The 14,064-nt window shown below is 38.8% G+C and overlaps 1 protein-coding gene across 1 annotated transcript in view; it reads right to left on the bottom strand.

Annotated features, from left to right (window-relative positions):
* Window positions 1-495: 495 nt before the first annotated feature.
* LOC128229779 (xanthine dehydrogenase/oxidase-like) overlaps window positions 496-14,064 on the bottom strand; it is an 81,565-nt gene continuing 67,996 nt past the window's right edge. The window contains exon 35 of the mRNA XM_052941601.1: window positions 496-1,096. Within this exon, the coding sequence (XP_052797561.1) occupies window positions 1,017-1,096 (80 nt within the window). The 3' untranslated portion in view covers window positions 496-1,016. The remainder of the gene's footprint in view (window positions 1,097-14,064) is intronic.

Here is a 14,064-nt window from a genome sequence, read left to right as displayed (position 1 = left end):
CGGCCGAAGCCGCAGCATTCATTGAAATTTGGACTTCTTTGTCCGCCATTACACACGAGGGGATATTTCGGCAATGCCGGAAATAGCAAAGAAACGATGTCGTAAAATTTTACGATACGTGTTAAATTACTTCTGCGAACAGAACAAAATTAAACTAATACGAATATAAGTTATATATCTTGAAAAACTTCTATTCTTTAATAAAAAAGAAATTACCAAATAGTTTCAAAAAATTAGAAGTATAACCGTATTCCTAAGAATACATCGACGAAGCAAACTTCGTCACGGTCGAGTGTAACTCAGTGAATAGGTCTTCACTGTACGAGTTACAACAGCGCACTGATTGATTACTATACGGTCACTGCACATCTCATTTGATTCCGGAAATAGTATGACGTAATAGAATACTGAGGTAATTTTGCATAATAATGAGGTATTTTGGCACAAGTGATTATTCAATGTTTATGTTAATATGTTATTGTAATAACCCTTTAATAGAAGGTTTGGAATCAATATAAATTATATCAGGACGAAAATCACTTCATTTTTACAATGTAAACATATAAGAAATTAAACAAATGTACATATACAATTAAAGTTATATTTCAAGTTATATGAAATAAGTTGTTAGCTTTAACAATAAAAAAGCGTTTAATTTGATAAAAAATAACTTTATAAGAAATTGAAAAGATGTTATGATCTCATTATATAACAAGAAAAAAGAAAATCACAAACATGAAACCATTTAAAAAAATAATTAAAAACGCCTGAAGCTTTTGTGGTTGTAGTTCATGTTTATTTTCCCCTGGTAATTCCGGATAAGTTTGATCTCCTATCTGGATTTTTCTGAAGCAAATTTCTGAAACGTCTAGGACACGCCAATTCACAGCATAACTAATATTACAATTTCGGTTACCATCATTTAACACCATACATGGAGCTTAACTTTGCTCAAATCAAAGTGTTAGCCGTCAACAAACGAGTAAACTCCACAGCGAAATATAAATATAAACACATCAGCGAGTAACTGTCAATGTAAACTGGGAAGGGTCGGTCAAGAAAGCAAGTTGGCACATTTCCGGTGTTGCAGGTCCATCTAAAAGAGAAAAATGACCGGATATTCAAAACAGTCTATTTCGAAATTAAATTTCCAAATCCAATCATAAATCGTTCATTAGCTTTCATTTTTTTACGAAAATAACATGCTATTGTTTCGACTATAATAATCACTGACATAGCTGGATGGCGAACTGCGCTAAATAGCTCATCAACAGAGGCGGCTCCGATACTGCTGATAATACAAGGAAAGTAAAAAACACAATTAATTAAGCAACCACTGGCAAAGCTTAATGGCGAACATCGCTGAACCGCTCATCATCAGAGGCGGCTCCCCAACCGCTGATTGTACAATGAAAGTAAGAAACAACGACTGGCATAGTTTAATTGCGAAAAACGTCGTGCAACACATGCGCAGTGGCGGCTCCCTAACCGCTGATTATACAATAAAAATAAGAACACAACTATATATGCAACGATTGGCATAGCTTTGATGGCGAACATCGCTGAACATTTCATCAACAGAGGCGGCTCCCAAATCGCTTATAATACAATGAAAAGAAGAACACACTTATTTTAGCAGCGACTGGCAAAGCTGAGATGGTGAACTGCTCATCAACAGAGGCGGCTCTCCAACCGCTGATAATACAATGAAAGAAAGAACACAATTATTACAGCAGCGGCTGGCATAGCTAAGATTGCAAACAGCGCTGAACATGCTCGTCGACATAGACGGCTCCCATACAGCTTATAATACAAGGAAAGTAAAAACACAATTGTATAAGCAATCACTGGCAAAGCTTGATTGCGAACAGCGCTGAACAGCTCGTCAACAAAGGCAGCTCCCATACTGCTGATAATACAAGGAAAGTAAGAACACAAATATGTCAGCAGCGACTGGCAATGCTTTGATGGCGAACAACGCTGAACAGCAACAATAGGCTTATAAGTACAGCAATTAGTTTGACAAGAGTTGTAAATGCCAGCAGCACTAGGCCTATACGTACATCAATGTGACAAGAGTTATAAATGCCAGCAACACAAGACCTTTACGACTATGCAATTAGTGTGACAATAGTTATAAATGTTAGCAGCACTATGCCTTTACATATATACCATTAGTGTGACATGTGTTATAAATGCCAGTTTCATCTGTGTTCACAGTTGGTAATTGATGGCGGTAAGCGCCAAATAACTTATGTTCGAGGGGCATACGTCTATACAAGCAACATTAAACTTGCTAAAACTTCGGTGCATGCCTCCTATGAAAATCAAAAATATTAAGCAGGTATAAACACACTGGGGTTTAGTTTCACTGAAGTTATACGGGATATAGATTATATCCTTAAAAAAACGCTTGAAGCAAAAACCAACACTTCACTTGCAGATGAACTAAAACCATGGTTGTCCGGTGGCAGTGGTTAGCGCATTCGCTTCTCACAAATGCGACCTGGCTTGATTACCGGCCTTGGCTCATTTTAATTTGGTTTATGATCACCATGCCGAACAAGTGAGTATGCTGCGGGTTTTCTGGTTTCCCCCACAACACAAGACCACACTCTCGCGCAACATCGTGCCAACGAGCGTGAATAAGTACAAGTTATCATAACTTTTTACACAATCGTTGTAAAATATATAATGTTGAACCTAACGTAAGCATAAAGTGACGATCACAAGGTACATTTATGGAACGATATAAAATTGTCTCAAGAATAAATATACATTAAACTGTTATCTTAAACCGATAACCTTAATTATGAGCTTGCAATAATATAATTATTTTCTCTGAAACATCGATATAATCGCGATATAATATTTTAAAGATACATTCTTATTCAAAATCAATTCATACACATGCATTACAAACATCAATTTCGACTAATAAACCTTTAACTACTAACAAAATAATGCATAAAAGGAAAATATGAATTACTGGTAATAAGATTGTAACCATGTATTTAATAACAGAAAGCGCAAAGATATTAAATGATTGGTGAATGCTGAAAGATTTACTGTGGTCTACTATAGTTCCATAAGGTAGAATTACTGTTTCTATGCTCATTTCTTTCAAATTAAACTCTGTATATGAACCATTGTTTTTCGACATTTATTCTCCCTTTTCGGAATATTAAAACAATGATATTAATTGTGGTGAATCTTATTTGGGAGTAACAGTGCATCTTTAATTTCAATGACTAGACATACCAACTGAACGTTTTTAAAACTTAAATTCATTGCAAATACAAAGAAACCAATGACAAAAAGCTCTGAGCACATACCAAATACTTCTTATGCCTATAATCGATTCATAGCGGTCTCCACAAACTCTCGAATAACACTGTATTCAAATTATCTTAATCAGACTGACAAAAGATAAGAAAATAAGCACTTTTTGCGCCAAGGACCCCTGCTGTATTGGGGTTTTTCTTCACGAAGTTCACACGAAAGTCGACAGGAATGTCTTTCGAAGAAAGTGGCTTGTATTCCATAAAATGTAAATATACAGATACTTAGGTGTGGCCTCCGACGATGAAAACAAATACTCTATGAATCACGCATGTCATACGATAGTTGATAGTTAATGTTTACATTCTTTCGCAGTTTTGCAAACACAAGAACGCAAAGGACAAAGGTATCACATTTCACATTAATATCATCTTACTTCTTTATATCAAAAAATAAACCTGCACAACTTTTACGAATACGTATATCATAAAATTTTCAACAAAAAACTAAAATTACCTACAATACAATTTTAGCATAGATAATTTAGTATTTTTGTAACAAAACTACGTTTCATGGTATTAGAAATAAAACAGATGTGCAAAAGCCTCCATTACATCCTGCCGCTACAAATACCCAGTCTCATTTCATACTGTATCCCACACATGCGCCTTAACAACCACTACCCAGTCTCGTTTCATACTGTATACCTCACACGTGCCTTAACAACCAATACCCAGTCTCATTTTATACTGTTTATCTCACACGTGCCTTAACAACCAATACCCAGTCTCATTTCATACTGTATTTCACAAAAGTGCCTTAACAACCAATACCCAGTCTCATTTCATAATGTATCCCACACACGTGCCTTAAAAGCCACAACCCAGTCTCATTCATACTGTTTATCTCACACGTGCCTTAACAACCATTACCAAGTCTTATTTCATACTGTATCACACACATGTGCCTTAACAGCCGATACCCAATCTCATTTCATACTGTATACCACACACGTGCCTTAACAACCAATTTCGAGTCTCATTTTATACTGTATCCCACACAAGTTCCGAAACAACCAATACCAAATCTCATTTCATAATGTATCCCACACACGTGCCGAAACAACCAATACCAAATCTCATTTCATAATGTATCCCACACACGTGCCGAAACAACCAATACCAAATCTCATTTCATAATGTATCCCACACTAGTGCCTTCACAACAAATACCCAGTTTCATTTCATACTGTATCCCACACACGTGCCTTACCAACCAATACCCAGTTTCATTTCATACTGTATCCCACCCACGTGCCTTTACAACCAATACCCAGTCTCATTTCATACTGTATCCCACACACGTGTCTTAACAACCAATACCCAGTTTCATTTCATAATGTATCCCACACACGTGCCGAAACAACCAATACCCAGTTTCATTTCATACTGTTTTCCACCCACGTGCCATAACAACCACTACCCGGTCTCATTTCATACTGTATCCCACACACGTGTCTTAACAACCAATACCCAGTCTCATTTCATATTGTATCACACACATGTCTTCACAACCAATACCAAATCTCTTTTCATTCTGTATCCCACTCACGTGCCTTAACAACCAATATCCAGTTTCATTTCATTATGTATCCCACACACGTGCCTTAACAACCAATACCCAGTTTCATTTCATACTGTATCCCACACACGTGCCTTAACAACCATTACCCAGTTTCATTTCGTACTGTATTCAACATTTCATACTGTATCCCACACACGTGCCTTAACAACCAATACCCAATCTCATTTCATAATGTATCTCACACACGTGTCTTAACAACCAGTACCCAGTCTCACTTCATACTGTATCCCACACACGTGCCTTTACAACCAATTTCCAGTCTCATTTTATACTGTATCCCACACACGAGCCTTAACAGCCATTACCTAGTCTCATTATATAATGTATCTCACACACGTGTCTTAACAACCAATACCCAGTCTCATTTCATAATGTATCTCACACACGTGCCTTAACAACCAATACCCAGTTTCATTTCATACTGTATCTCACACACGTGCCTTAACAACCAATACCCAGTCTCATTTCATAATGTATCTCACACACGTGCCTAAACAACCAATACTCAGTTTCATTTCATACTGTATCCCACACACGTGCCTTAACAACCAATACCCAGTCTCATTTCATAATGTATCTCAAACACGTGTCTTAACAACCAATACCCAGTCTCATTTCATACTGTATCTCACACACGTGTCTTAACAACCAATACCCAGTCTCATTTCATACTGTATCTCACACGTGCCTTAACAACCAATACCCAGTCTCATTTCATAATGTATCTCACACACGTGTCTTAACAACCAATACCCAGTCTCATTTCATACTGTATCCCACACACGTGCCTTAACAACCAATACCCAGTTTCATTTCATAATGTATCTCACACTCGTGTCTTAACAACCAATACCCAGTCTCACTTCATACTGTAATCCACACAGGTGCCTTAACAACCAATACCCCATCTCATTTCATAATGTATCTCACACACGTGTCTTAACAACCAATACCCAATCTCATTTCATAATGTATCTCACACACGTGTCTTAACAACCAATACCCAATCTCATTTCATAATGTATCCCACACACGTGTCTTAACAACCAATACCCAATCTCATTTCATAATGTATCTCACACACGTGTCTTAACAACCAATACCCAATCTCATTTCATAATGTATCTCACACACGTGTCTTAACAACCAATACCCAATCTCATTTCATAATGTATCCCACACACGTGTCTTAACAACCAATACCCAATCTCATTTCATAATGTATCTCACACACGTGCCTTAACAACCAATACCCCATCTCATTTCATAATGTATCTCACACACGTGTCTTAACAACCAATACCCAATCTCATTTCATAATGTATCTCACACACGTGTCTTAACAACCAATACCCAATCTCATTTCATAATGTATCCCACACACGTGTCTTAACAACCAATACCCAATCTTATTTCATAATGTATCCCACACACGTGTCTTAACAACCAATACCCAATCTCATTTCATAATGTATCCCACACATGTGCCTTAACAACCAATACCCAATCTCATTTCATAATGTATCTCACACACGTGTCTTAACAACCAATACCCAATCTCATTTCATAATGTATCCCACACATGTGCCTTAACAACCAATACCCAGTCTCATTTCATACTGTATCCCACACACGTGCCTAAACAACCAAACGTTAATCTCAACAAACATTAACGGATACCCTTCAACAAACCTACTCCACCCCCAACGCTATTCGTTTACGGAACATATAATAAAGGTCGTGTTTGACAAGCTGTTCAATACACTGCTCCACCTCATTTACTGCCCCCAAAAAAGAAAGCGCTATCTCACCCAAGTGCTATCAGTGACCAGAGCACCAGTCTCTAGGACAAAGCGCAGCTGTTCCGTCAGCCAGTAGCCAAGGCCCATCACAAACGCGCCCTCTACCTGCCCAACGTCTAAGGCAGAATTTGTGCTAATGAAAAATGTCAAATAATTCATTATTGGAATATATTGGTACTTAAGATTACAACATGTGTTGCCAGAGCTTCAAGAACATTCACGAATGTAAATTGTTAAATTTATGTTAATTCAAATTGTGTTAAAAACCATGGTACATGGATCCCTTACAATGTTATCTAGTATATTTTTCTTGGTTGTATTGTACACCAGTCAATTGTAACCACGCCCCCACCCAGGTCCAGGGTTATACCGGGGATAGCCGGGGAAATGGGCCGTGTTTTTAACCTTCCGGGTGGCCCCGCATGCCGGGAGAATGCGGTGGTTTAATCTTCACGCCAAATATACCAGGAAATTGGCCTTATCTAGGGTCCCTTGGGTGCGGGGGCATTTGGCGGGGGTTTTACCAGCAGATCGTCCCTGCAGGGCGGAGATTTTGCCCGGGCTTGGCTGGACCGAATGTCAAAGTCCCCGCTATTCCCCGGACCTGGGGGGGGGGGGGGGGTTACAAATGACTGGTGCATAGCGGTAAAACAATTGCCTTTATCCGAAATATAGATCATTGTTGTTGTTTTAAAGTGACACTCTTATTCAAAATCAAAACATACACATGTATAACAAACATATATTTACTTACTAATTCATGCATTTATGGAAATATAAACAACTACTACCAAGATTGTAACTGTGTATGTAATAGCTGAAAACGCAAGCATATTAAATGATTGGTGAGTGAATAAAGATTTACTCTGATCTACTATCGTTTCATAAGGTAGAAATACTGTGTTTTCTCAAATTTCTTTCAAATTAAACACTGTATCCTTCATAAGAACCATTGTTTTCGACATTTTTTCATCGGTTTTGATATATTAAAACGATTATATTAATTTTGGTAAAACTTACTTGGGGGTAAGAGTGTACCTTTAAGGTAGTTATAGAATTCGCAAAACAAAGGTCTTGGACTAAACGATCGACTACTATGAAAGCAAGAACAGTCGAACCCCGTTAGGTCGAGTTTCTCGTTATCTCGAACTAGATGTAAAGGGTCGATTTGTTACTACTGAATGTAAGCATTCCCGCTTGGCTCGAGGTATTTATGCCGGCCCCTTGGTGTTCGAGCCAACGGGGTTCGACTGTACGCCAAATTAGCATTCGTTCTTCCTCGTTTAAATTCAGTTCATTTTAATAGACCATCCTACGATTACACAAACCTCTTGTCAGATGAAATGAACAAGTCTTTTGCTAACTTGTAAAAATAGTTTTATTATCAGATAATTATATCTGAAGCCTTTTGAAGATGAAATAAGTACCGTGTTGGGCAAAAATTGTCAGGCTGTTGAAAACGGTGCAAGTCTTGTTTGAACAAACTAAATTGTGATATTTAATACAGTAGGTAAGATTTTTATTTACATTGTGCAAAAAATATTGATTCAGCAAAAACGCCTGCCAAAAAATAAGTTCTTTGTTTATTATTCAATGTCACGTTTTAAAACCTTCATAAAGTGATTTCATGTCTTTCAAAACTTGTCAATAATTTTGAAAGTTATCAAACTAATACAATATTTTGTACCTTTTAAGTTGAGTTGAAAATCTAGTCAATAAGCAATTTTAAAGTGAGTACAATCATTGAATATTTTTTCTATGTTTTGAAAGAATTGAGGTGACAGTTCGACCTTCACATTATAAAAATGTCCTGTAACCCGTGCAGACATATCTGAATTTACATACTACAAAAAATGCTCAAATACGGATATACACAAACGGATATCTGCAGATCGCTACCGTAATACAAGAACATGTTGATATAGAATATAATACCATGCTAATATAATATAATAAGCCAGTTCTTCTAAAAACTTATGTGTTCATGGAATCAGTTTAAATTAAGGAACAAAGAGTTAAATAAAAAAGCCATTCAAAATGTTTCTAATGAAACGTGTTATGAAATATAAAAAAAATAATATAATAGAAAAAAGCCGGGTAATCCCAGTAGCCAAATATGAAGCAAAGACCCTCAAATTCGTAGCATTAGATTTTAACCCCATCATGAAAAATACATAAAGCATAAATTCTAGCCCTAGATTTCTTATACCTATTTTGTAAACACGCATTAAAATATTCAAGCGAGCTACCTCTGTTTAAACAAATAAATCTTGTGCGGAACCACACCTTTGTCCGCAGTCGAAGAGAACGTCTACCCTAGCGATTGTATGTTCTCCCGTGAGGACGTCAAAATCCACTTCCGTTACGGTAGCACCGTATGAGTAGTACTGAAACGGGGTCGGTTTTACCGGATTCCGCCTTGAAATCGAAAGGAAAACGAGTGTTTAATTTCACATTAAAATTTGTATACTACATTTCTTTATTATTGTACATGTTTGTGCTTAAACATTTGGTTCATAGAAATGAGCACCTTATGGGTTTTTAGGTTGTTTTTTTAACTATAACCTCGAGTAACCCCGACAGGGCAAGTCTTCTTCAACCCCGATTGGGCAAGTCTACCACAGCCTCGGCTGAAAAAGTCTACCAAAACCCCGGCAGGAAAAGTCTACCACAGCCCCGGCAGAGCAAGTCTTCCACAACCCCGACTAGGAAAGTTTACCATAACCCCGACTAGGAATGTTTACCACAACTCCGACTAGGAATGTTTACCACAACCCCGGCTGGAAAAGTCTACCACAACCCCGACTTGAAAAGTCTACCACAACCCCGGCTGGAAAGGTCTTCCACAACCCAGACATGAAAAGTCTACCACAACCCAGACTGGAAAAGTCTTCCACAACCCCGGCTGGAAAAGTCAACCACAACCCCGACAAGGAAAGTCTACCACATCCCCTGAATGGAAAAGTCTACCACAACCCCGACTAGGAAAGTCTACCACATCCAACGAATGGAAAAGGCTACCACAACCCCGGCAGAGCAAGTGCACAACAACCCAAACTGGAAATGTCTAGGAATGTTTAAAACCCCGACTAGGAATGTTTACCACAACCCCGACTAGGAATGTTTACCACAACCCCGACTTGGAATGTTTACCACATCCCCAACTAGGAAAGTTTACCACAACCCCGACTAGGAATGTTTACCACAACCCCGACTGGAAAAGTCTACCACACCCCCGACTAGGAAAGTTAACCACAACTCCGACTGGAAAAGTTTACCACATCCCCGACTAGGAATGATTACCACAACCCCGACTGGAAATGTCTACCACATCCCCCGACTAGGAATGTTTACTACAACCCCGACTGGAAACGTTTATCACATCCCCGACTAGGAAAGTTTACCACAACCCCGACTAGGAATGTTTACCACATCCCCGACTAGGAAAGTTTACCACAACCCCTACTAGGAATGTTTACCACAACCCCGACTAGGAATGTTTACCACATCCCCGACTAGGAAAGTTTACCACAACCCCGACTAGGAATGTTTACCACAACCCCGACTAGGAAGGTTTACCACAACCCCGACTAGGAATGTTTACCACAACCCCGACAAGGAATGTTTACCACTACCCCGACTAGGAAGGTTTACCACAACCCCGTCTAGGAATGTTTACCACAACCCCGACTAGGAATGTTTATCACAACCCCGACTAGGAATGTTTACCACAACCCCGACTAGGAAAGTTTACCACAACCCCGACTAGGAATGTTTACCACAACCCCTGCCGAGCAAGTGTACCACAACCCCGACTGAAAAAGTCTATCACAACCCCGACTAGGAATGTTGACCACAACCCCGACTGGAAAAGTCTATCACAACCCCGACTAGGAATGTTGACCACAACACCGACTGGAAAAGTCTATCACAACCCCGACTAGAAATGTTTACCACAACCCCGACTGGAAAAGTCTATCACAACCCCGTCTAGGAATGTTGACCACAACCCCGACTAGGAATGTTGACCACAACCCCGACTAGGAATGTTTACCACAACCCCGACTGGAAAAGTCTATCACAACCCCGACTAGGAATGTTTACCACATCCCCGACTGGAAAAGTCTATCACAACCCCGACTAGGAATGTTTACCACATCCCCGACTGGAAAAGTCTACCACAACCCGACAAGGAAAGTTTACCACAACCCCGACTGGAAAAGTCTTCCACAACCCCGGCAGAGCAAGTGCACCACAACCCCGACTAGGAATGTTTACCACAACTCCGACTAGGAAGGTTTACCACAACCCCGACTAGGAATGTTTACCACAACCCCGACAAGGAATGTTTACCACTACCCCGACTAGGAAGGTTTACCACAACCCCGACTAGGAATGTTTACCACAACCCCGACTGGAAAAGTCTATCACAACCCCGACTAGAAATGTTTACCACAACCCCGACTAGGAATGTTTACCACAACCCCGATTAGGAAAGTTTACCACAACCCCGTCTAGGAATGTTTACCACAACCCCGATTAGGAATGTTTACCACAACCCCGATTAGGAAAGTTTACCACAACCCCGTCTAGGAATGTTTATCACAACCCCGACTAGAAATGTTTACCACAACTCCGACTAGGAATGTTTACCACAACCCCGACTAGGAATGTTTACCACAACCCCGACTGGTTAAGTCTATCACAACCCCGACTAGGAATGTTTATCACAACCCCGACTAGGAATGTTTACCACAACCCCGACTAGGAAAGTTTACCACAACCCCGACTAGGAATGTTTACCACAACCCCTGCCGAGCAAGTGTACCACAACCCCGACTGGAAAAGTCTATCACAACCCCGACTAGGAATGTTGACCACAACCCCGACTGGAAAAGTCTATCACAACCCCGACTAGGAATGTTGACCACAACCCCGACTGGAAAAGTCTATCACAACCCCGACTAGAAATGTTTACCACAACCCCGACTGGAAAAGCCTATCACAACCCCGACTAGGAATGTTGACCACAACCCCGACTAGGAATGTTGACCACAACCCCGACTAGGAATGTTTACCACAACCCCGACTGGAAAAGTCTATCACAACCCCGACTAGGAATATTTACCACATCCCCGACTGGAAAAGTCTATCACAACCCCGACTAGGAATGTTTACCACATCCCCGACTGGAAAAGTCTACCACAACCCGACAAGGAAAGTTTACCACAACCCCGACTGGAAAAGTCTTCCACCACAACCCCGGCAGAGCAAGTGCACCACAACCCCGACTGGGCAAGTTTACCACAACCCCGACTGGAAAAGTCTACCCCCCCCCACGACTAGGAAAGTTTACCACAACCCCGACAGAGCAAGTGTATCACAATCCTGACTCGGCAAGCCTAAGTATAATGAAGAACATAAATAATTAATCATTATAACAAATAATAAACATGGTCTTAATATAGACATCGATTCAATCGATTAGTTGTTGAACCAGTGTGGCATTCAGTGCGTGCATTGGGTCAGACTGACATTGTCAATATTATCGATATATCTGCACAAAAAGCACTTATAGAAATAACTACTGGTTTGAGCTAGATCTATACTAACCTTGACACTCGAGTTGAAAAAACAGTTCATGCAGAATTGTGCAGCGATTGCCTAAATTTATTTTGTTGACGTATGGTTTGAAAGGGACACAATATAGGTTGAAGCAAAAATAAATTGTTTTAGTTTTAATGCATTATTAAGTTTAAAGCTGCACTCTCACAGATTGAACGTTTTGACATCTTTTTTATTTTTTTGTCTTGGAACGAGCCAATTTTTGCGAAAACCCATGGAAACTAGTCAATTTAATAAGACTGCTGACAAAAATAGATCGCAGATTTTTATATTTAAGTTCATTTAAATTGATGTTTTATGCATTTTGCTTAAACCGTTAAGCCAAACATCATTAACTTTCGAACGGAATATGAAAATCTACGATCTGATTTGTGTTAGCAATCCTATATCATTAGATATTTACGCAAAAATTTGCTCTTTCCAAGACAAAAATAAAAAAAATTGTAAAAATGGTATATCTGTGAGAGTGCAGCTTTTACTCATTCGACTTAAATCATGATTATTAAAAAAACCCATATGATTTGTGCACGGATAAAAAATATAACACTTTATAAGTGTTTTCTTTTCAATTAATTTATACTTGGCGACACATTCCCGAGTTAAAAGGAGACAAAATATCGCTTTATATATGTACACACATGATATGCTCTTTTCTTTTGATCATTAAAGTCAAATAAGTTAGAGTGACCCTCTTATTCAAAATCAATACATACATATGCAAAACAAACATACATATTTAGTGATACACTCTCAAATACTTACTAAATAATGCATTTATGGAAAATATCAATTACTATTAAAAATATTATAACCGTGTATTTAATAGCTGAAAACGCAAAAGTATTAAATGATTGGTGAATGCTAAAAGATTTACTGCAATCTACTAATGTCTCATAAGGTAGCAAAACCGTGTTTTCTGCACATTTCTTTCAAATTAAACTCGGTATCCTCCATAAGGTCTATTGTTTTCGACATTTGTTCATCATTGAACATTCGACATTTTGGTATATTAAAACAATTGATTTAAATGTATTAAATCTTATTTTTGAGTAAAAGTGCATCTTTAAACATTTAAATGAAAATAAAAAAATGCATCAACTTATAGTGCACCCCTTTAAAAATCATCAAAATTACATCGTAACCACTTATGATGCACTCAAGATGCCCCCACGTGAAGATCAGACATGCCAATATCACGATATCATATTGGGTCATGGCGAATTATGTTTGACATGGTAGGCAATAAATCAGGCCATCAAAAGATAAACTTTATATACAGCACCCGTATTTAACCCTGCTTAAACAAGATCTACCTCACAAAGACTTGCAAATGTTGCATATTTTTAGCGCCCAGATATGTCAATGACAGATAAAGAGACAATCAAACCTCTCACCTTGGCTTATTCATGACATATTGATTTTGTTCGTAACTGTGACTATAAGACACAGAAACTAAACACCTGTTTATCTAAGTGGACCAGAAATGTCTTCTTTATACACTCTGCATTCAACTATTACAATGCGAGATTTGTGAATTAATATGAACGCTCCATGTATCTGTTCTGGTCAGAATATGTGTTTATATTTACGAATTAAGAGCCGTGTCCGCTTAAACCGCCCAATGGACGAGACAACATTAGGTCCCTGCTCACTGTGCATGTTATCCTCTCCTGCCGTCAGCATCCGCATTTTAAAAAGAACACCATATTGT

This window comes from Mya arenaria, chromosome 4 (assembly GCF_026914265.1).
Source record: "Mya arenaria isolate MELC-2E11 chromosome 4, ASM2691426v1".
Lineage (NCBI taxonomy): Eukaryota > Metazoa > Mollusca > Bivalvia > Myida > Myidae > Mya > Mya arenaria.
Note: the sequence above shows the minus strand (reverse complement) of the source record. Positions and strands in the feature narration are given on the sequence as shown.